This window comes from Saimiri boliviensis, chromosome 1, assembly GCF_048565385.1.
Source record: "Saimiri boliviensis isolate mSaiBol1 chromosome 1, mSaiBol1.pri, whole genome shotgun sequence".
In the NCBI taxonomy this organism is placed as follows: Eukaryota; Metazoa; Chordata; class Mammalia; order Primates; family Cebidae; genus Saimiri; species Saimiri boliviensis.
Genome location: NC_133449.1, coordinates 289,665,883 through 289,689,332, shown reverse-complemented (window position 1 = coordinate 289,689,332; position 23,450 = coordinate 289,665,883). Strand labels below are relative to the sequence as shown.

Sequence of the window (23,450 nt, the reverse complement as noted above, 5' to 3'; positions counted from 1 at the left end):
AAAATAATAAAATACATTATTTTATTTTAGATATACTGATTTTTGCTTCTGCTCTTCTATATAAAATATTTCAATATTTCTAATTTTGATTCAATTTCTTTATCTTATCTAAATTCTAAGGCATTTTTCACTCTTTAAAATATTTTCTATATTGCTGTCTTATGTCAGCTAAGTATTTAGCCACCCTAAAACTTAGTGGCTTCTAACAATAAAAAGTTGTTATTTCACTCATATCAATGTTGATTTGATGGTTTTACAGACTGACCTGGACGTGGGTGGGCTGGGATCATGGTCATTTAATTATCTATGGTCATATGTTGGGTTAACTGGGAATGAGCTGGTCTGGGAAGACCTTGGCTGAGAGGCCTCTACTTCATTAGCCTGGGCTTTTGTCTCATGGTGGTAGAGCTCCAAGCAAGATGGCATAAGTGAGCATTCAAAGGGCTAAGACAAGTTGCAATGCCAGTCCAGCAGCCAAGAAGAATTGCAAAGTTCCATGGCTAAGGATGAGATGACACAGGAATGACTGGAGAAAAGGGACCATTTTTTGACATCAGTTGAACACATATTGTATGCCTTATTTAAATAATTTCAAATCTTTCAGGAATTGAGAAAGGATTTTAAAAATGACAATAACCTCTCGTTTTGAAAAAGACAAGCTATTATTTTAATATTCCTTTATTATTGATTATTATTGACAGTTGCAAGTTATACAATGTCATAAGGTAAGATAGTTTACAGACATAAAGATGTAGCACCATCTACTTTACTTTCAGGGAGTTTAATTTATCAGGTTATCAGGGAGACAGTAGAGACACAAAAAACACATCACGGCTTTTAAAATGCGAAGCAAAATTTACTGAGGAAATCATGGATACAGGAAGAGTCAGGCTTTTCTGTAGAGTTAGGGATCATTTCCTTTCCATGGGAGAGCTGATCCCAGCTGAAGAGATGGATAGGTGTTCATCACTGTGTGTGGTGATGGGCAGGAGGTGCCAGGGCAGGAAAGCATGAGGAGTGTGTCACATGCGTATGGGCACATGCACATCAGTGTAAACAGCAGTTGGGGGGAGAGGGGCTGAGAGTACAGTTGGAAAATGAGTCAGACTAGACTGTGAAGAGCCTTATAAGCCCTAGAAAGGATTATGAATGAGAATTGGCACAGAATGCAGATTCCCAGTAATACTGAGAAAGTAGATCTTTTCCAACACAACTGGGCACATTTTTCTCACAAAAATTTGCTAATCTTTCTTTGAATTCTAAGAAAGTGATTGGGCCATGTGCCCCTTTTAAATTTTCTTTTTTTTTTTTTTAATAATAAAAAAGGTAACAGTTTTATGGATATTTGTGGATTCTCTCTTCTCTGTCTGCCACAACCAGCCAAGCAGCAAGATGGGTCAGATGGACCCACTTGTGGTCTGTGACTTCCTCAAGTGAGTCTGCTATGCCTACCCCCGGGCAGAGGTAGTCAGACCCAATTTGGATTTGGGGTTTAGAAGTCAAACAAAAGCCATTGTAAGTCTATAAATGTGTTTTACATTCTACAATCTGCTTCTGTCGGAGTATCATTGAGGTTTCAGCGCTAGTTCCCTTAATAGAAAGTGCTCACTTTTTTCAAGTTTTAAATTTCTTTTTTAAATTTATTTTTTATTTTTATTTTTTATTGCATTTTAGGTTTTGAGGTACATGTGAAGAACACACAAGATTGTTGCATAGGTACACACGTGGCAGTGTGATTTGCTGCCTTCCTCCCCTTCACCTATATCTGGCATTTCTCCCCATGCATTTATCCCCCCAACTCCTTACCCCCTGCTGTCCCTCCCCTATTTCCCCCCAACAGAACCCAGTGTGTAGTGCTCCCCTCCCTGTGTTACTAGGCATATATCCAAAGGATTATAAATAATTAAATTTCTTTAGTGTGAATAGCTCTGGGAAGCTTGTAGTGGCAAGTCGCCTGCACCAATGCAGATCTGGGGCCCCCATGTCACAGGATGTTATGCCTGGTATCTCCCTCTACATCTCCATTGCCCCAAACACATGAGGTAGCAGGATTTTAGAGCTCTAAGGGACATTATCTCTAGATTGTGAGATCTCTGACATGAAAGGTAGAGTCTTGTTTACTTTACTATGATTATTTTAGCTCCAAATTTATTTGCTGGCTGGATAGTTTTCAATAAGCGACTATTGAATGAATCTAGTCTAACCTTCTTATCAAAAAGGAAAAATTGGTTAAGATTTTACAATAGTTTCATGTGTTGAGTTGTAATTGTTGTAAAATTAACTCCAGATGGATTAAAGGCTTAAACATAAGACCTAACACCATAAAAACCCTAGAAGAAAATCTAGGCAAAACCATTCAGGACATAGGCATAGGCAAGGACTTCATGACCAAAACACCAAAAGCATTGGCAACAAAAGCCAAAATAGACAAATGGGACCTAATCAAACTCCACAGCTTCTGCACAGCAAAAGAAACAGTCATTAGAGTGAATCGGCAACCAACAGAATGGGAAAAAACTTTTGCAGTCTACCCATCTGAGAAGGGGCTGATATCCAGAATTTACAAAGAACTAAAACAGATCTACAAGAAAAAAAACAAATAAGCCCATTCAAAAGTGGGCAAAGGATATGAACAGACACTTTACAAAAGACGTACAGGAGGCCAACAAACATGAAAAAATGCTTATCATCACTGGTCATTAGAGAAATGCAAATCAAAACTACATTGAGATACCATCTCACACCAGTTAGAATGGCAATCATTAAAAAATCTGGAGACAAGAGATGTTGAAGAGGATGTGGAGAAACAGGAACACTTTTACACTGTTAGTGGGAGTATAAATTAGTTCAACCATTGTGGAAGACAGTATGGCGATTCCTTAAGGACCTAGAAATAGAAATTCCATTTGACCCAGCAATCCCATTACTGGGTATATATCCAAAGGATTATAAATCGTTCTACTATAAGGACACATGCACACGAATGTTCATTGCAGCACTGTTTACAATAGCAAAGACCTGGAACCAACCCAAATGCCCATCGATGATAGACTGGACAAAGAAAATGTGGTACATATACACCATGGAATATTATGCAGCCATCAAAAACGATGAGCTTGTGTCCTTTGCAGGGACATGGATGAACCTGGAAACCATCATTCTCAGCAAACTGACACAAGAGCAGAAAACCAAACACCACATATTCTCACTCATAGGTGGGTGTTGAACAATGAGAACACGTAGACACAGGCAGAAGAGCACTACACACTGGGGTTTGTTGGGGGGAAATGGAGGAGGGACGGGGTGGTGGGGAGGTGGGGAGAGATAGCATGGGGAGAAATGTCAGATACAGGTTAAGGGGAGGAAGGCAGCAAATCACACTGCCATGTGTGTACCTTTCCAACAATCTTGCATGTTCTTCACATGTACCCCAAAACATAAAATGCAGTTAAAAAAGAAAATTTCCTGAACATTTTAACTCAGATTCTATTGTAACCTTATGCCACTATCATGAATAACCTCTGTTTTTCTAAGCCTGGTCAGTGATATCATTTATATCTCACTATTTTCCAAAGCTTTTTATAATCCTAAAAAAATAGGCAATGTAATATAGTCAATCTACATGTGTTTTCAGAATTGGAGTGTTTATCTTGGAGATCACAACACAGTCATTTGTTGAATTATGAAATAAATTTATTCAATGGCCTTAGATTGGTAGACTAGTAATCTGTTTCCTCACCTATATGTACTTTGCTAATTTTTGTAGAGAAGCTAGTTATTGCTTCCATATTTATTCTCCCTTTGTAGATAATTTGCAGCCAACCAAAGTTCCAAGTATCTCTTATTTTCTACTTTTTTCATTTTGTGGGGGGACATGTATTCCCTCAAAAGCCATAAGAGAAGTGGAATGTTGACACCAGAAACTTTATCCATATGCTATGATGAGTGAGTCTTTCTGAAGCTATAAAAATTTGAAATGGAAACCTTAGGGTCTATGCTAACTAGATTCTGTGAGGTGTGAAGATTGAGTAGTTATTTGAATGTAAAGCCAGTGTGGATGTCATGGCATGCTAAAGCATAGCATTAGACAGAAAAACAGAGTTGATCAGCGTAATTGTCCTTGGAGAGAAACTGGAGAGTACATTAGACATAGAGTGAGAGGCAAAAGTGGAAGGAAGAAGTAGCTTCAGCGCTAACTTTCCAATACCAGATCTGTGTGCCATGGAGGTGATTTTTTTTCTAGTTCCACAAATATTTATAAAATCATCTATGAGCTTTAGGAAAAATAAACACCTATATGTGTATCAGCATGAATGTCTTTATGTTCTTGCAATTAAATAATAACTAACATGTTTTAGCTTTTTGAAGCTTCTGAATTAAATACACCATTATAAACTCCCTTTCAGAAATGTTTTCCAAAAATATTTCTGTGTACGTTTCTCTGTGTTCCTTTGTATCTAAGATTAGTACTACTGAAGATGACTTTTTTCAAGCCTCTCTCTTTTCCAGTTTTAACATGACCTTTGGTTATAAAGGGCACCTGTTCCATTAGACTCTGAAATATTGATAAGGAGCTCTGTTTAGCTGGTGAACCACCAAGCATTGTTAGGTCAGCGTTTGAAAGTGGGCTTCCTGTTCAATTTTCCATTCTGCAAATGTACTTTGGCTTTAAAGGTCAAGAATGGTACCACAGGGACTTTTGATTGCATTATCCTGATTTCTCAGCTATGAATCACTGTCTCTCTGAAGCTGTGGAAGCAGAGGCTCTAAAATAAATTTAATCATTACCCCTTATGATATTACTTCTACTTCTTTGCCTGTCTGGCAAAATGCCTGATATTGGCTGACATTGGAAATGAACTTTTTAATTCTGCCTTGGAAGAAAGGGGAAGAAAAATAAAATTAACAAGATACAAATAAGCTTCACAATCCTTATTTCTACTTCTCTTATTTGCCAGTGACTAATTTTCAAGAACACTGATTATACCTGCTTTTAAACATCACATCATAGCTTCTATACAATTTGTTAATAAATCAATACATTTATTCATTTATTAAGGGGTATATAACATTATACTGTTTCTTTATTTCTTTAGGGAAATTACTTGTTTGCTTTTAATAAATTTATATTTTGTTACATGAAATATATAAGCCTAACTTGAACATAGAAAAATGCATGATCATTATTTTGTGTGTAATGCAAAATAGTAATTCAAAGTATTTGCAATTTTTAGTACAACTTTAAAGAAAATATAAAACATGTAGCCATGTTTAAGATATAAGTAATTATCTCATTTTTTAATCCATAATAATATACTTATTTATTTTGCTCAGTGCAGTCTTGACTCATGTAAAATCTCCATCTTTGCTTAACTTCTTACAAAAAACTTGTCTATTTGCAATTTTTTAAAAGTTTCTTTTGTGTTCAAATATTAAACCCTAATATCCTGGGATATCTTGTGGACACAGTAATGTTAGTCTCCCATAATATCTTTCTAGGCATATATACATTTTTTACAAGCATTACTGTTCCTTTCCCTGACCTGATAAATTCCTGAATTTAATGCAGTCTGTCATGGTCCTTAGTTTTCTTGTCAGGCCACTGTCTCATTCCCTTTGTCATTTATAGCTAATTTTAGTAGAGTAAGTTCTACATCCTTACAGAAACACTTTTTCTCCATTTTGTGTATTCCTAGTAGAAGAATCACCAATAATTGATGCTTGCTGCCCATCGATCAAGGGATAGATACCTAATCCAAGTCAGGACATAGTTCAAAAGCAGGAATTTGAAATGGACTTGGAGAAATAACATGACAGTGGTGGCAGCTCAGTTAAATCTCAAGTGTTTTAGTCATTTTCAATCATTAGAAAACCCATTCCATTTCTGATTTAATTTTGATTTATTTTTATTCAATCTTATTTTTAATTCAACTCCCCATTCCACATTACTGACAGGTTTGAGAGACATGTGACATCACTGGTTAAGTAGAGATTGTAGTAGAGATGAAGACGTGGACAAATGCCTTCCTCTCCCTCAAATTCTCCTATAGATGCATTTCAGGAAGAAGAAAAGGAAAATGATGGACTCTACTCACGGGTGCAGATTGAATATTCATTTGTTGGCTTTGTTCTGTACCATTGCTATCCTATGAAAGAGAGCAAGTTCAACAGAAACCTACTTGCTCCCCACCCATCCATATAACAGATTAGGAGAAAAGGGGAAGGGAACCCTAATACTCTGTGAACCCTACATTCTCAAATGAGACGGTCCGTATCTGCCACCTACCTTCAGAACCTTCTTTATTTTAAAGAAAGTGGGGATTTTGTTTCTTTTTCTTTTTTGTATTGTACTTTAGGCTCTGGGGTACATGTGCAGATCATGCGGGATTGTTGCATAGGTACATACATGGCAAAGGTTTGCTGTCTTCATCCCTCGTTCACCTATATCTGGCATTTCTCCCCGAGTTATCCCTCCCTACACTCCCCAATCCCTGCTATCCCTCCCCTAGCCCTGCCCCAAGCCAAGCTGACCACAATGTGTGATGCTCCCCTCCCTGTGCCCATATGTTCTCATTGTTCAACACCTGCCTATAAGTGAGAACATGCAGTATTTGGTTTTCTGTTCTTGTGTCAGTTTGCTGAGAATGATGATTTCCAGATTCATCCATGTCCCTACAAAGGACAAAAACTAATAGTTTTTTATGGCTGCATAGTATTCCCTGGTGTATATGTGACACATTTTCCTTGTCCAGTCTATCATCAATGGGCATTTGGGTGGGTTCCAGGTCTTTGCTATTGTACATAGTGCCACAATGAACATACATGGGCATGGGTCTTTATAATAGAAAAATTTGTAATTCTCTGGGTATATACCCAGTAATGGGATTTCTGGGTAGAATGGTATTTCTATTTCTAGGTCCTTGAGGAATCGCCACACTGTTTTCCACAATGGTTACACTAATTTACACTCCCACCAACAGCGTAAAAGTGTTCCTATTTCTCCACATCCTCTCCAGCATCTGTTGTCTCCAGATGTTTTAATGATCGCCATTCTAACTGGTTTTGATTTGCATTTCTCTAATGACCAGTGATGGTGAGCATTTTTTCACACGTTTGTTGGCCCCATAGATGTCTCCTTTTGTAAAGAGTCTGTTCATATCCTTTGCCCATTTTTGCATGGGTTTGTTTGTTTTATTCCTGTAAATCTGTTTTAGTTCTTTGTAGATTCTGGATACTTGCCCTTTGTCAGATGGATAGATTGCAAAATTCTTTTCCTATTCTGTTGGTTGCTGGTTCACTTTAATGATTGTTTCCTTTGCTATACAGAAGCTCTGGAGTTTAATTAGATCCCATTCGTCTAGTTTGGCTTTTGTTGCCATTGCTTTTGGTGTTTTAGCCATGAAATCCTTTTCTATGCCTATGTCCTGAATGGTTTTGCTTAGGTTTTCTTCTAGGGTTTTTATGGTGTTAGGCCCTATGTTTAGATCTTTAATTCATCTGGAGTTAATTTTAGTGTAAAGTGTCAGGAAGGGGTCCGGTTTCTGCTTTCTGCCCATGGCTAGCCAGTTTTCCCAACACCATTTATTAAACAGGGAATCCTTTCCCTATTGCTTGTTTTTGTCACGTTTGTCAAAGATCAGATGGTTGTAGATGTGTGGTGTTGCTTCTGAGGCCTCTGTTCTGTTTCATTGGTCTATTTCTCTGTTTTGGTCACAGTACCACAGTGTTTTGATTACTGTGGCCTTGTAGTACAGTTGGAAGTCAGGTAGTGTGATGCCTCTAGCTTTGTTCTTTTTGCTTAGAATTATCTTGGCTATGCGAGCTCTCTTTTGTTTCCATAGGAAATTTAAGGTGTTTTTTTTTTCCAGTTCTGTGAAGAAGGTCATTGGTAGCTTGACGGTGATAGTGTTGAATCTATAAATTACTTTGGGCAGCATGGCCATTTTCATGATATTGGTTCTTCCAAATCATGAGCGTGGAATATTTTTCCATCTGTTTGTGTCCTCTATTATTTTGTTGAGCAGTGCTTTGTAGTTCTCCTTTACATCCTTTGTTAGTTGTATTCGTAGGTATTTTATTCTCTTTGTAGCAATTGTGAATGACTGTTTGTTCTTGATTTGGCTTTCCTTAAGTCTGCTATTGGTGTATAGGAATGCTTATGATATCTGCACATTGATTTTGTATCCTGAAACTTTGCTGAAGTTACTTATCAGTTTCAGGAGATTTTGGGCTGAGACGATGGAGTCTTCTAAATAAATAATCATGTCATCTGCAAATAGACAATTTGACTTCTTCCTTTCCAAATTGAATATCCTTTATTTGGGGATTTTTTTCTAAACTCTAGTATGTGTTAGATACCTTGAGTGACTCTCTAAGTTAAACAATATGCTAGATAAGAAATATTTAAAAATGAATTTATTAATGAACGATTATGAAAATAAGGACTCTTCAGAATCCACAGATAGAGTTAAAGCAGATTTCCTGAGAAGAAATCAAGAGCCAGAATGGACTTACATCCAGAGTGTTTTTGCCACACTCTGGAAACCTTGAGTTTTTACTTGAATGACCAAGTGCACTACATGTGACAGGCAATAATATTGAAGATTTCCTTATAGTAGTGAAGATAATCGGATGAATAAGAATTAGAATCAGCCTCCCAGCAGACATAAACTAAACTTGACTATAGCAAATTTATGGGTGGGCGAAACAGCAAACATCTCACTTGAGAATTCATCACTTCAAACAGGCCGTCATGTAGAGGTTTTTCTCAAATCGATGCCACCTGTAAGTTTCCCGGTCTCAGAAATAGGGAATTTAAAGTGGTCTAGGTGGATAATGCCCCTAGAAGCTGGGAGAAGTAAACACAAATACTGAAAGAACACAACTTCAACATTGAGTTCAATGTATTCTTACTAATAAAGTTGAAAGAAAACAATTAGCTCAAATTCAGAATTAAAAATTACAGGAGAGTGGTAACATTAGTAAAAATTAACTGCAACAGAGATTAGCAAGAGAACTGCAATGATTTTAAATAATGAAATTGTCAGGTAAAGCATGGAATATAAATATATTCACATGTTTGAAGAAGCTAGAAAAACTACAAAATATTTGAAGAAAATGTAGGATTAAAACAAATTACTGCTATGATTTGGCTGTTTTCCCACCCAAATCTCACCTTAAATTGTAACTCCCATAATTCCTACATGCCATGGGAGGAACTGGTGGGAGGTGACTGAATTATGGTAGTGGGTCTTTCCTGCACTGTTTTTATAGTGAATGAGTCTCATGAGATCTGATAGTTTTAAAAATGTGAATTCCCCTGCACAAGCTCTCTTGCCTGCCGCCATCCACATAAGATGTGACTTGCTCCTCCTTGTCTTCCATCATAATTGTGAGGACTCCCCAGCCATTTAGAGCTGTAAGTCCATTAAACTTCTTTCTCTTGTAAATTTCCCAGTCTCAGGTATGTTTTTATCAGCAGAATGAAACTGGACTAATACAATGATCAAGCACATATGAATGAAACAAAAAAATCCAGAAATAGAATAAAAATTAATTTAATGTTATTTTAAATTTAACTGTTAAACTGAAAATGCAATATATGTCATTATTCAAGCACCACATTTACTCAGTTGAAGATATAGTTTAATAGTTCTATTATAAATCTGATGATATTATCTCAAATGTAGTCCAGAGGCATAGAGATGAAAAACACTGAAATAAATCTTAAAAATTTGGATAATATTTGGATACATACAAAGAAGTTCCACAATTATATAGATATTCAATAATATTAAGTGGCTAAAATTTCAGAAGAATATACATTAAAAATATATCAGAGTCCTGACACATTTCAGAAAAACTGCAGAACAAAAAAGCAAGAGAAAATCTTACAGGTAGAAGATGTCGTTGAAGAGGCAGCCACTTTCAGGGTAAAAATAGAGTAACTGCAATTAGCAACAATGAAGATAGAACCTAATGGAATTCCATCTGTATTGAATTAGAGAAAAATAACTTAAAATTCAATTTCTGGCAAATCATCTTTTAGAAAAGAAGGCAAATAAGAGCATTTTCAGATAACAAAATTGGAATTTACCACCAACCACATTTCTAAGAGTTGAAAATAGTCTCAAAAGAATGGAGAAAGAGTAAGAAAAATGTTTGTGAAATTGAGAGTAAAACTTAGTAAACATTGTTTGCATAAAAACAAGAACTAAAATGATGAATAAAGCCATAATTTCAATGTAAGTTAAAATTTAAAAATATGCCCTAAAATAGATAGTAACGCACTGAAGAAACAGAGCAGATAACACCTCAAAAAGTAGGGGGAAAGGAATGATATTTGTAAACACAACAAACCAACTCTTAATGGAAATAAAATTTGGGAACAGTGAGGAGATTGGAGGGGAAGTTTTATCCAGGTCCTCCTGAAATGAGCCCCTAGAGAGCTGTCAGATACCACATCAGCTGGTCCTTTGAAATTAGAATATGGGCTGATTAACACTGTAGAACTCAGAGGTTACCACTTGCTGTCAATGCAAAAAAACTAAAAGAATTTACACTACCATTTTTCAGATTTAATTGGGAAGGGGTAGAGTTCACCTTCAAAATAAAAGTAGTTTTGTGAACCACTATTTTATTAGCTATAAATTTCATAATTATGAAACATAGAAGCTGAAATTTGTCTTCTTATGAAACACAGACTAAATGTTTTAAAATTAAAGGTTGTTTTATATTACAATAATGTATAATAATGAGAGTATTCTGTTCTCTATAGTAAATATTTTGTAAAATAAAATTAGTGAATTGTATTCCGTTAAACAGTAAAATATTGTCTTCTAATGCAAACCACATGACCTTTCAGTATGTTTCAATATTATTTTCCTTAAAATGAAGAAATACCGTACAAATACTGTCCTCAGAATTTCTTCTTATCTTTGGTGTTAATATTTCTAAATGTAGATTCTCCAATATCAACAAAAAAATTATCAGAATCAATAAAACAGTAAAGATTTTCTTCAAAAAATTTAGAATTAGTACATAATTCTGCTCTTTTAGGAAACTTTCTAACCTCCTCATGTGATGAACACTAGTGAAATGAGCTTAGAAAACTTCCCTGTTATGTATATTTGCTTTTGTAGGCAGGTGACATCAATTGATTAGATAATAAAAAAGCTACTTTATGATTGAAGGATCCAATCAAAGTAATTAGAGCTCTGAGTGATTCAATTATTTGCTTTGATTAATTTGATTCATTATAACATTTTTATTTAGGGAAATCAAAAAACTTAAAAGGCAAAACTGTAACAGGTAAGGGGTGAAAATGATAGTAAATGGTTTTTAGGGAGGTGAAATTAAGACATCTGATATCTGGGTATTACATTACATTTGTTTTTCAAACTTTGGTTTTTTTACAAAAATATTGGTTTTATATTTTTCCATTTTTTGAGGCATAATTGACAAATAAATGTATATATATTTACAGTGTATTACATGATTTTTTCATAGATGTATACACTGTGAAATGATTACCACACTCAAATGAATTAACATATCCATTATCTCATATGCTTATCATTTTTTTGTAATGATAACATTTCAGATCTATTCTCAGCAATTTTCAGGTACACTATACATTGTAATTAACTATAGTTGACATACTATGCAATTAATCTGCAGAACTTACTCATTCTATCTAACTGAATTTGTACCCTTTGACCAATATCTCCCCATCCAACCTCACCTATCTTCAACACCCTGGCTGTATTAGTCTGTTTCCACACTGCTATGAAAATCTACCTGAGACTGATAATTTATGTGGAAAAGAGGTTTAATTGACTTACAATTACACAGGCTGTACAGGAAACATGGCTGGGAGGCCTCAGGAAATTTACAATCATGGTGGGAGGGTGAAGGGGAAGCAAGCATGTCTTCACATGGTGGCATGAGAGAGAGAGAAGGGGTAAGTGCTGCACACTTTTGAACAACCAGATCTCATGAAAAATCTCTCTTTCTTTCTCTCTTCCTTCTTCCTTTCCTCTTTTCTTTCCTTTTTCCTTCTCTTTCTTTTTGAGACAAGGTCTCTCTCTGTCACCCAGGAAGGTGTGCAATAGTGCAATCATAGCTCACTACAACCTCAAACTCCTGAGTTCAAGCAATCCTACTGCCATGGCTTTCCAATGTGTTGGAATTACAGGCAAAAGCCATCTGCCTGAACTTAAGCCACATTTTTAGTTCTTTGAGAAATCTCTATACTGTTTCCATAAAGGGTATACTAATTTACATTTCCAACAACAATATATAAGCATTTTCTTTTATATCATATCCACACCATCTATTATTTTTTGACTTTTTAAATAATAGTCATTCTGGCTGCAGTAAGATGACATTTCATTGTGGCCCAGTTTTACTCTTCTACATATGGAAATACTTTCCCTTTCTCTATTCTATTCCATTGAGCTATATGTCTATATTGTGCCAGTATCCTACAATTTTTTGTGTGTTCCACTGGTCTGTTTGTCTATTTTTATGCCAGCACTATGCTGTTTTGATTAGTATAGTTTTGTAGTATATTTTGAGATCAGGTAATGTGGTGATTCTAGCTTTGTTATTTTTGCACAAGCCTGCTTTGGCTAGTTTGAACATTTTGTGGTTCTATGTACATTTTAGAATTTTTTTATTTGTGTGAAAAATAACATTGGAATTTTGACAGAAATTGCATCAAATCTGTAGACTACTTTGGGTAGTATGAACATTTTAACAATACAAATTCTTCTAATCCATGAACATGAAATATCTATTTATTTGTGTCTTCTTCAATTTCTTTCAACAATGTTTTACAGTTTTCAATGTGTAAATTGGTTAAATTTCATCTTTGTTAAATTTATTCCTAAATATTTTTAAATGTTTTATGCTATTTTTCATAGGCATCAACCATCCCCACACCCCTCCAACCCCTCACAACCCATCCCAGTCTCTAATAATCATCCTTCTCCTCTCTGTATCCATGAGTTTGATTGTTTTAATTTTTAGCTCCCATAAAATGACAAGAAAATGCAAAGTTTGACTTTCAGTTCCTGGCTTCTTTCACTGAATAATTAATGGCTTCCAGTTACATCCACATTGTTTTAAATGATAGAATCTCATTCTTTTTTATGGCTGAAAATACTGTATTGTGTATACTTACCAATTGAATAAAAGCCATTTTAAAAGGGGTGAGATAATATCTTTGTAGTTTTGATTTGTATTTCTCTGATGATCAATGATGTTGAGCACCTTTTCAAATACCTGTTTGCCATTTGTATGTCTTCTTTTGAAACATTTCTATTCAAAACTTCTGCTCATTTTTAAATTGAATTTATCTTTTTTCCCCTATGGAGTTGTTTGAGTTCCTTACATATTTTAGCTACTAATCTCCTGTGAGATGAGTAATTTGCAAATATTTTCTCCTATTCTGTAAGTCGTTTTTTTCACTTGATTGTTTTCTTTGCTGTGCAGATTTTTTAACTTGTTGTGATCCCCATTTGTCCATTTACACTTTGGTTGAAAATGATCCATGTGCAGAGGAAAATGAAGTGTATTTTGTAGTCATTTTATAAAATGTAGGTAAACATTTTTTAGATCCACAAATGGGATTTCTTAGTTTCATTTTGGGATATTTATTAGCATACAGAAACTATTGATTTTGTATGCTGATTTTGTATCCCAAAACTTTACTGAATCTGTTTAATTGTAACACTTTTTTGATGGAGTCTTTAGGTTCTATATATAGGACCATGTCATCTGCAAACAGACAATTTACTTCTGTTTTGATTTAGATGACTTTCATTTATTTTCTTGTGTAATTGCCCCTGCTAGGACTTCCAGTACCATATCGAATAGACGTGGTAGAAGTGGAAACTCTTGTCCTGTTCCTGATCATATCAGAAAAGCTTTCAGGTTTTTTTTTTTTTAATTTTTTACTGTTAAGTGTGATATTAACTGTGAGTTGTCATATATGGCTTTCATTATGCTGAGGTTCATTCCATTTCTATACATAATTTCTTGAGATTTTTATCATAAATGGATGTTAAATGTTGTCAAATTTTTTGTTTACATTTATTGAGATGACCATATAATTATAATGCTTTGTTTTGTTAATGCATAGTTCACGTTTATTGATTTGCCTCTATTCACACATTCATGCATCCCAGGGATAAATCTTACTTGGTCCTCGTGTATGATTCTTTTAATGTGCTATTACATTGAGTGCTCTGTCCCGCAGAGCAACAAACAGGAACCCGAGCAAGCCTGTCGTGGATGAGAAAGGGATGGGACAAGAGGCGCGAAGAATGGCAGCAAGACAAAAGTTCTGATCAAGCTGCAAAGTTTATTTCAAAATGGGTTCCTTATATAGGGAGGGGAGAGGGTAGAGAGGGGAAAGGGGAAGTAGTTCTGATAGGCTGGGAGACGAGTGTTTAGCTCATGATCAGCTACCCCATTGGTGCAGCCATGCATGTTCTGTGCGTGATCAGGTCCTCCATTGGTGGCCCTGAGGCATGTCTTGCCCGTGATCAGGTCCTCCATTGGTGGCCCTGAGGCATGTCTTGCCCGTGATCAGGTCCTCCATTGGTGGCCCGCCACCACGCCCGGGGCATGCTTTTGGCGGGGAGGGCTGATGCAACCTTTTGTTCCAAATGCATCAGCTTAGCCTGGGTTCCCAACATCTCCTCCCTTTTTCTTTAAAAAAGAGGAGGCGGACCTTAACCAGCTAGGGGAGGTAGAGGCTGTGCTCCTCCTGAGCCTTAATTTTCAGGCTTACAGGTACCTTTTTGGGAGGAGAGGATTTTTCGAGTACCAACCTCTATGCAAGCCAGCTTACCTCTCAGGAGACTCGACAGTAGCCTTAGTAAGGCCTCTCCTTGCAGTGCCTTGCCTTGCACCTAGCGGTGTCCATTACCTTCGTAAAGCATAGTGTCGAGCGGTATGCTGCTCCCGTAGGAGGGGAACCGGCTACAGTCTGCCATATTCTAGATCACGCGTTGCTAGTTGGTGATAGTGGATTTGTATGGGCTTTCCCAGTAGGGAATTGAGCTGATCCCTGATTAACGCTGTTACTCGTCTTAGGATCCAAGGGGCAAAAGAGAAGAACAGGATGATAGCGAATAAGGGTCCAAGGAAGGGGAGGAGGTAAGGGAGAAGTCCATTGAGGCCGGTGAGGAAGGGATTGTCTGCAAGTGCCTTGCGTCTTTGTTCGAGGTCTTCTTGTAGATTTTTTATTTTATCTCGGACAATTCCTGACTTGTTGGCATAAAAGCAGCAACGTTCCTGTAGAGCCAAACAGATACCTCCCTGTTCTGCAGTGAGTAGGTCTAAGCCTCTTCTGTTTTGTAGGACTACTTCGGCTAGGGAATCTAGTTGGTCCTGTAAGTCATTAATGGTGCTAGACAAGGCTTGGACATCGTTAATAAGTTGATGGGAAAGTTTTGTGTAAGATTGAACAGCCACCCCGAGTCCTGCTGTACCGGTAGCGACTGCTGTAGAGACACCCAATCCTACTAGCAGGGGAATCAGTGTAACGGCTCGTTTCTGCCGCCCTGCAATATAGTCAAAGGTAGGGATAGGGACAGGGTCATCACCAGAAATAATGTCTATATCTGGCAAGAGGGCGGCTAACACACATGACCCTGTCCAGTTTGCAGGCAGAGCAGTAAAGGCGAGGTTGTTGCCGCAAACAAAAGCTTGGCCTGGGCCAGGGCAAAGGGCCTCACTGTGGTTGGAACTACTGGAGCAGTTTACAAAGTTGGCAACGCCAACCGGAATATCAAAGCTGTTGTTTTGTGCACCTTTAAAGAAGCAAGGGTATACTTGGGAAGGCATGGGCTGGACTCTAAAGGGTAAGCTGGGGGTGCAATTATTTTGTGAGGCATTAAAACTAGATATATTGACAGGGAAGGCTAGGGGCATGGAGGTACCTTGATTTAAGCATAACCAGCAATTTTGGGCTAGGCTGGGGTTGGAGATATTGAGGGCCTGGTGGGTGGCTGACAAAATGTCAAGCATTTGCGCATCAATGTCAGGTCCTCTTGGTTTTGAGCGAGCTAGGGGGTGGTAGGATAACTTAGGGAATTGGCTTTGAATAATAAGCTCTATTTGTTTTTGTACATAAAGCTCTCTCACAGCATCTTGGGGTCCGCCACCGTCGGAGACGTGAATAGGGGCTTGCTGATTCCAACAAACCGATTTTCCAATCGTGCCATCGCATCCGGCCTGGAGGACCCCATGAGGTTGTAGGCCGCTGGTGACAGGACTGGTTTCTGAGGTGCTCTTTGTTCTTTGTAGAATGGCAGTAAAATAAGTATTATTGCCTTGAGTACACTGTGAGAAACTAGAATAGCAGGAGGAGTGCATCTGGGGTTCAATGTTGCCTCTGCACTCGCTTGGGCACGGGCCTGGGCGGCCATTAATGACCGGTATACTAGGGGGCTTGCGCACACAAAGCCACTTAGGTGAAGATACTCCATTCCAATTGGTGTCATAGGTAAGATAGGCATTTTTGTCCCCACAATCTGTTACCTGAGTGTAAGTTGGGGTGGCGTAATTATTGGTCTGAGTCCCCCCTTTACAGTCACATGGCGCTCCAAAGAGGTCAGTGTAAATGTCTCCGGATGGCTTTCCAAGTCCTCCCTTTGTGACTGGGCAGAGGCGTGGGTGCAGTAGGAGGATGAGGATGCAGAGCATTCTTTCTGGAAGAAGAGAAAAAGGGGGGCTCCTCAGGGCGAGTTTTCTGACCCTGGGGCTGTATTTGGATTAGTTGGCCCATTACACAAGGGGGCTGAATCATTGACGTGTCTAATTAGTCGCTCAGGGAGCCAGCGGGGGCCATCCTCCTTTTGATCGTATATGCAGGCTGAGCCTCGCCCCCATATGAGAACAGGGTCAGGGCCCTTCCAAACACTGGTGAGAGGGTCACGCCACATAACCGTAGCATGCTGCTGAGAAGTTTGGGGATGCCATAGACGGTCAGCTGCCGAGCGACCTTGACTGTCAAGCTGTAGAAAATTTAGTTGAAATAGGGCATGACTAAGAAGGTTTCTGGGTTGTTGCATAGAAAACCCAAGGGGGGAGCGGGCTAAGCGACTTAGGGCATTTTTTAATGTTTGATGAGCTCGTTCAACTACTCCTTGACCCTGGGGGTTGTACGGTATACCAGTAACATGTTTGATTTGGAGTTTTTGGCAAAAGTCTTGGAAGTTTTTTCCAGTATATCCTGGGCCATTGTCTGTTTTAATGGTGTGCGGTTTTCCTATGGTAGCAAGACAGTGGATAACATGAGAGATAACATTTTTTGATGCTTCACCTGTTTGGGGAGTGGCTAAGATAAAACCACTAAATGTGTCAACAGTAACATGAACAAACCTCTGTTTTCCAAAAGGAGTAAAATGAGTGACATCCATTTGCCAAATGGCATTGGGGACTAAACCACGGGGGTTCACGCCAAGATGGGGTACAGGGGTGGCTACGACACATTGTTTGCAAGCTTTTACAATATCTCTGGCTTGTTCTCTAGTAATTTTATAGAGTAATCGTAGGGTGTGTGCATTGAGGTGATGTAGGGTGTGAGCTTGAGTAGCCTCATGTATTGGGTCACTTATAATGGGGAAAATCTGTGTGGCAGCATCAGCTAAGGCATTGCCTTCAGCCAGGGGTCCTGGAAGATTTAGGTGGGCCCGAAGATGTCCGATAAAGAAAGGGTGTTGTCTGTTTAAAATTAGCTGTTGCAGTTTAGAAAATAAGGGGGTAGCATTGGTTGAGGATTTGATAAAGGGGACTGTCTCCAAAAGAGGGACTGATTGAGCAATATACGCACTGTCAGTGTACAAGTTAAACGGTTGGTGGGCTAGAACTGTGAACACCTGGAGAATAGCATAGAGTTCAACAAGTTGAGCTGACAGGTAGGGGGATTTTATTGAGATGGGTTGATTATCAATAATATATGCAGCAATTCCGTTTGAGGATCCATCAGTGAAAACTAGCGTGGCTTGAGGAATTGGGGCAGATTTTGTGATCTTGGGGAATATGAACTGGTGAAGCTTGGCAAATTGGATAACAGGGTCACTGGGGTAATGATTGTCTATGTCTCCTGTGAAGGAGGATAATGCAATGGCCCATTCGTCAGAGGTTTGCAGGAGCCAGGTTAATTGATCCTGGGTGTATGGAATGATTATAGAGTGGGGGTCCCTGCCAAACAGTTGGCGGCCAGTGTACCGACCCTTAATAATTAACATGGCGAGGAGCGAAGGGTAGGTGAGTAAGACCTTTGATGGGGAGGCAGGTAGATGGAGCCAAAGGAGGGGGCTTCCGTATTTAGTAGGGTCTGTACCGTTTGGTTGCCAAAACACCGCGGTGGGTGTATGGGGAGTTGGGAGCAAGAGGAGTACTAGGGGAAGGTTATACGAAATTTGTTGAACACTTTGATTTTGGATAGCCTTGTTGATGAGGGCTAGAGATTGCTTTGCCTCTGGGGTCAGTGCTCGAACCGATAAAGGATTTGGATCGCCTTTTAGAATATTGTTAAGGGGAACAAGGGCACTGGTGGGCAATTTTAAATAGGGTCGAAGCCACTGAATGTCCCCGAGTAATTTTTGGAAATCGTTAAGGGTTTTTAAGTGATCAGTTTTTAAGCAGACTCGGGGAGTAAATACTTGCTGATGGTGTAACTCAAATCCTAAATAAGAAAATGGCTCAGACACTTGTACCTTGTCTGGAGCAATTTTTAGTCCATATGAGGTAAGACAGGATATAATGTGAGCATAGCAGGCCTTGGCTGCCTCGGCGCTATCACAAGCAAGAAGGATGTCATCCATATAATGGAGGATATAGGCCTCTGGCCACTGGGATCTTACTGGGGCAATGGCGGCAGCAACAAATTTTTGGCACAGTGTGGGACTGTTGGCCATGCCCTGTGGCAGAACCTTCCACTGATAACGAGGCATAGGACTTTGGAAGTTGATTTGAGGGACGCTAAAGGCAAAGTAAGGTCTGTCTTCAGGGTGTAAGGGGATGGTAAAGAAACAATCCTTAAGGTCAATAACAATTTTGTGATAGTTTAGGGGAATGGCTACAGGAGAAGGAAGACCAGGCTGAAGGGCTCCCATGGGGACCATTACCTTATTAACGGCTCTTAGATCCTGTAAAAGACGCCAGCTACCTGATTTTTTCTTAATGATAAATATAGGAGTGTTCCATGGAGAATTTGTAGGTTCAACATGTCCTGCTGCGAGCTGTTCCTGTACTAACGCAATGGCAGCGAGGGTTTTTTCATATGTAAGTGGCCACTGATCAACCCACACAGGGTCTGTAATTTTCCAGGAGATTTTGTCAGCGTGGGGTACAGGAATGTCAATGGCCGCTACGGTAAATTTTGGTGGAATCCTAGGCCTGTTTTGTCTTTTTTGGGGGTAATAGTAATGGGCTGGGTGATTCCTTGATTATTTTTTCCCAACCCTTGGCCGGGGAGATACCCCTGGCTTAGCATTTGGGTCATAACAGTATTGTTAGGACTGCACATAACGAGTTTCATTTGAGAGAGGATGTCCCTTCCCCAGAGATTGACTGGCAGATTGGGGAGGACATAAGGGGTAATGTGACCATTATTGCCTTCAGAGTCCTCCCACTTAAGCATTTGAGCACTTTGTTGGGGGTTGGTGGCCTGGCCAATACCGCGCAGGTGAGTAGCAACGGTTGTTAACGGCCAGTTCCTCGGCCAGTGAGTGTAAGATATAACGGTGGCATCGGCCCCTGTATCAAGAATGCCAGAAAAGAGCTTACCATTTAATTTAAGTTTCAGGGTAGGCCGCTGTTGAGAAATTTGTTGAACCCAGTAGACATCAGAAGACCCAGGGGCACTAGCCCCGCGGTAGGGCTTATGGAAATTGGAGTTAATTTGTTGGAGGGGGAGAATGACTATTTGAGCTAGTCTGGTGCCCTTTGGGATGGTGACTAAATCTTTAGTTGTAGAGAGAATGATATGGATTTCTCCCTCAAAATCATTGTCTAATATGCCGGGCAGAACTTGGATCCCTTGGAGGGTAGAGCTGGCTCTGCCTAATATGAGGCCGAATGTCTGGGGTGGTAAGGGTCCATATATTCCAACTGGAAGTATCAGAGGGCTATTTTGGGTGGTTAGTATTGTGTCGGTGGTGGTACAGAGGTCCAGTCCTGCACTGCCCGCTGTTGCTCGCCAGAGGTCTGTGACGTAGCGGCGTGGTTGATTACTGGGAGGGCAGGGGTTGGCTGGCGGTATTGGGGGGTGAACTGTGAAGCCCCGGAGTTCATCCCGGTAGTGGGGCCCTGGGGCTGGCCCCTGTTCAAGTTTCCCTGCCTAATAATGGGTTGTCCATTAATGTCTAATCGAGAACGGCATTCTGAAGCCCAGTGAAATCCTTTTTTGCAGCGAGGACATTTTGTTGTGGGACCTAAATTTTTTATAAGGCTAGCCTGTGGGGCATTAGGTTGAGTTGGGAGTTGAGTAGGTGGTTGTATTTTTTGGGGGCAGTTTCTTGAAAGATGGCCGGGTTGGTGACAATTATAGCAAAGGCGGGCCTGGGCTCCAGGCAGTTGCGCGGGGGCAAGATTTTGGAGGGCAGCTCCTATGGCTAGGCCAACAGCATGGGCAGAGCCAATACCAGAGCAGAGGCGAACATAGTCGCAAAGCTCCTTCTGCCTAAAAGGCCGAATTGCACTTTGGCAAGCGGGGTTAGCGTTTTCATAGGCTAGGTGTTTTACAAAGGAGCTCTCACTTTCCCCGGAGCCAAAAAGGCGATCTGCCGTCTCCTGGAGGCGGCTTACAAAATCACTGTATGACTCATCGGGGCCTTGTCTAATCTTTGCAAGGGAAGTAGTAGCCGCTCCCTTTTGAGGGAGTCGCTTCCAGGCTTTTAGGCCTGCGGACTGAATCTGGGTTAAAAGCCCTGGGGGGAATTGGGCCTGTTTGTCATTGCTCTGATAAGGGCTGGCGCCCAGGAATTTTTTAAGGGTCCATCCTTTGGAGGAGGCCTTACGCGCGTTGCGCTCTGCAAACTGTTTGGAAATATCCTCATACTCAGACTTCCAAAGGATATTGTCCCCTCCGCTCAGCGCAGCACGAGACAAGAAAAACCAATCACTAGGGGTAAGCCATCTTTCACTAAGACTCTCTACAAGGGCCACGGTAAAGGGGGCAGTAGGACCATAGTTAGCAACAGCAGTTTTAATTTTTTCTATGGTCTTTAGATTTAGCCGCTTATAGGAATGGGTGTAGGTAGGCTCAGTGGGCTCTGAGCTTTCCTCCTCCTCATCCTCTGAGTCAGATTCTCCGGAGTCTGCTTCCTCCTCCTCAGGGATGGTGTGTGTGTCAGGGTGAGGAGACGCTCGGCCCGTGGTATTGGAGCTAACCTGTCCCTGACTTCTGGTAACGGGAAAAGCCATAACTCCCGCGGGAGGTAGAAGGGCCAAATCGGACAGTTTTGTGACTAAGGTTTTAACCCCATCAAGAAGAGAAACAGTCTCATCAATGGGACCGGAGGGTTTGGCTAGGGCTACACCGGGCAAGTTTGGGGCCGTGGGGGAACCAGGAACGCCTGAAGTAGGGGCATGCAAAACAGGAGCCGCAACTGCCACTGGGGGCACTGCTGTAGGAACATAGGGCGGTGGCCGGAAAGGTGGCAATGCCGGGGTGTTAGTTAATTGGGGCCAATCAGGGTTGTTATATTGGGCAGCTGCCTCTTCCAGATCTGCTTGATCGGCGGGATCTAGTTGATCATCCTGACTACCCGAGTTATGCAAGGTTTTAGAATTAGCAAGCAAGGGCAAATGTTGGGGCGGAGTATGCGCCCGAGAATGAGGACTTTGAATGGGGGGGTCCGTAAGGGTTGCAAGGTTGGGGTACAGTGAAGACTGCCCTGTATCATCTGAACCAATGTCAATTGCAACCGAGGGGCAGGTAGAAGGGGCCCTAGAGGGAGGGCGAGAGGAGGCCTTTTCAGAGGTGGTAATTGTTACAGGGGCTTGTCTAGATGGAGGTCGGGAGTGGCTAATAAGAATTTTGTGACCCTCCTTGCAGAGGCGTTGAATGTCAGGGGAGTCGCCCTGATTAGTAAGGACGTCCCTTATTAAATTATAATAATTAAAAGTGGTGATCGGAATAGTCTCAGGACCAAAAACACGGTAATAGTCGTTCAGACAATCACCAACACGTCCCCAAACACGGGAGTCAATAGACCCTTCCTGGGGGAACCATGGACATGTTTTAAAAATGAAACTAAAAAAGGAGACAAGGTCTTTCTTGCGAACCCGAATTCTACGCACCTTGAGAGATTCCTTTAACTGACTTATAAAGAGATCATTTTCACTGTGTGAAGATGCTTGTCCCATGATTGGGTCTTACCTGAGTAATGCCGCCGTCGAAATGAGGAACGAACTCCAGGAGTCGGCTCGCGGTCGGGTGGTCCGCGGTGCTCCGTGCGGGGAATCGGTTAATCGGGACGGCCGTGCAGGGAACCGGTTACAGGGGACGGCGGTCCACGGAGGCCGGCATCGAGCCCCACGTCTGGGCGCCACTTGCTCTGTCCCGCAGAGCAACAAACAGGAACCCGAGCAAGCCTGTCGTGGATGAGAAAGGGATGGGACAAGAGGCGCGAAGAATGGCAGCAAGACAAAAGTTCTGATCAAGCTGCAAAGTTTATTTCAAAATGGGTTCCTTATATAGGGAGGGGAGAGGGTAGAGAGGGGAAAGGGGAAGTAGTTCTGATAGGCTGGGAGACGAGTGTTTAGCTCATGATCAGCTACCCCATTGGTGCAGCCATGCATGTTCTGTGCGTGATCAGGTCCTCCATTGGTGGCCCTGAGGCATGTCTTGCCCGTGATCAGGTCCTCCATTGGTGGCCCTGAGGCATGTCTTGCCCGTGATCAGGTCCTCCATTGGTGGCCCGCCACCACGCCCGGGGCATGCTTTTGGCGGGGAGGGCTGATGTAACCTTTTGTTCCAAATGCATCAGCTTAGCCTGGGTTCCCAACAATTGAGCTTGCTAGTATTTTGTGTTTTTTACATTTAGGTTCATCGTGGATTTTGGCCAGTAATTTTCTTTTCTTAGAGTCGACTTGTCTGGGTTTTATACATGGTGATGTTGGGCTCATAACATAAATTTGGAAGTGTTTCCTAATCTTCAACATTTTGGAAGAAATTCAGAATGATTGGCATTAATTACTTAAAAAAATATTTGGTAGAATTTACCACTGAAGCCACCTAGTCTTGGATTTTCTTTGTTTGCATGTTTGTGATTACTGACTCAATCTCCTTACTCATTATTTATCTGTTCAGATTTTCTATTTCTTCGTGATTCAGTCTTGATAGGTTGTACATTTATAGGAATTTATTCACTCCCTAATGGTTGCTTAACTTTTCAGACTTTCAAGTGTGCTTAATTATATAA

The 23,450-nt window shown here is 40.4% G+C and overlaps 1 protein-coding gene across 1 annotated transcript; it reads right to left on the bottom strand.

The window, feature by feature from the left end:
• Positions 1–9,890: 9,890 nt before the first annotated feature.
• Positions 9,891–22,657, bottom strand: LOC141585620 (syncytin-1-like). The gene is made up of 3 exons (XM_074405729.1): positions 22,406–22,657; positions 15,379–16,724; positions 9,891–9,947 (listed from the first exon to the last, which is right to left on the bottom strand). Exons 2-3 carry the CDS (start codon positions 16,717–16,719, stop codon positions 9,891–9,893), a joined length of 1,398 nt encoding a protein of 465 aa, XP_074261830.1. The 5' UTR covers positions 16,720–16,724; positions 22,406–22,657.
• Between the last annotated feature and the right edge of the window lie 793 nt (positions 22,658–23,450).

Bases quoted from the DNA above. Each gene is read 5' to 3' on its own strand.
- LOC141585620 (XM_074405729.1), bottom strand. From the start codon at position 16,719: ATGCTCTGCATCCTCATCCTCCTACTGCACCCACGCCTCTGCCCAGTC. The intron at 9,948-15,378 runs GTAGTCCTACAA...TGCTAATTGCAG, and splicing joins AACTAGATTCCCTAGCCGAA to TTACTCTATTTTTACCCTGA.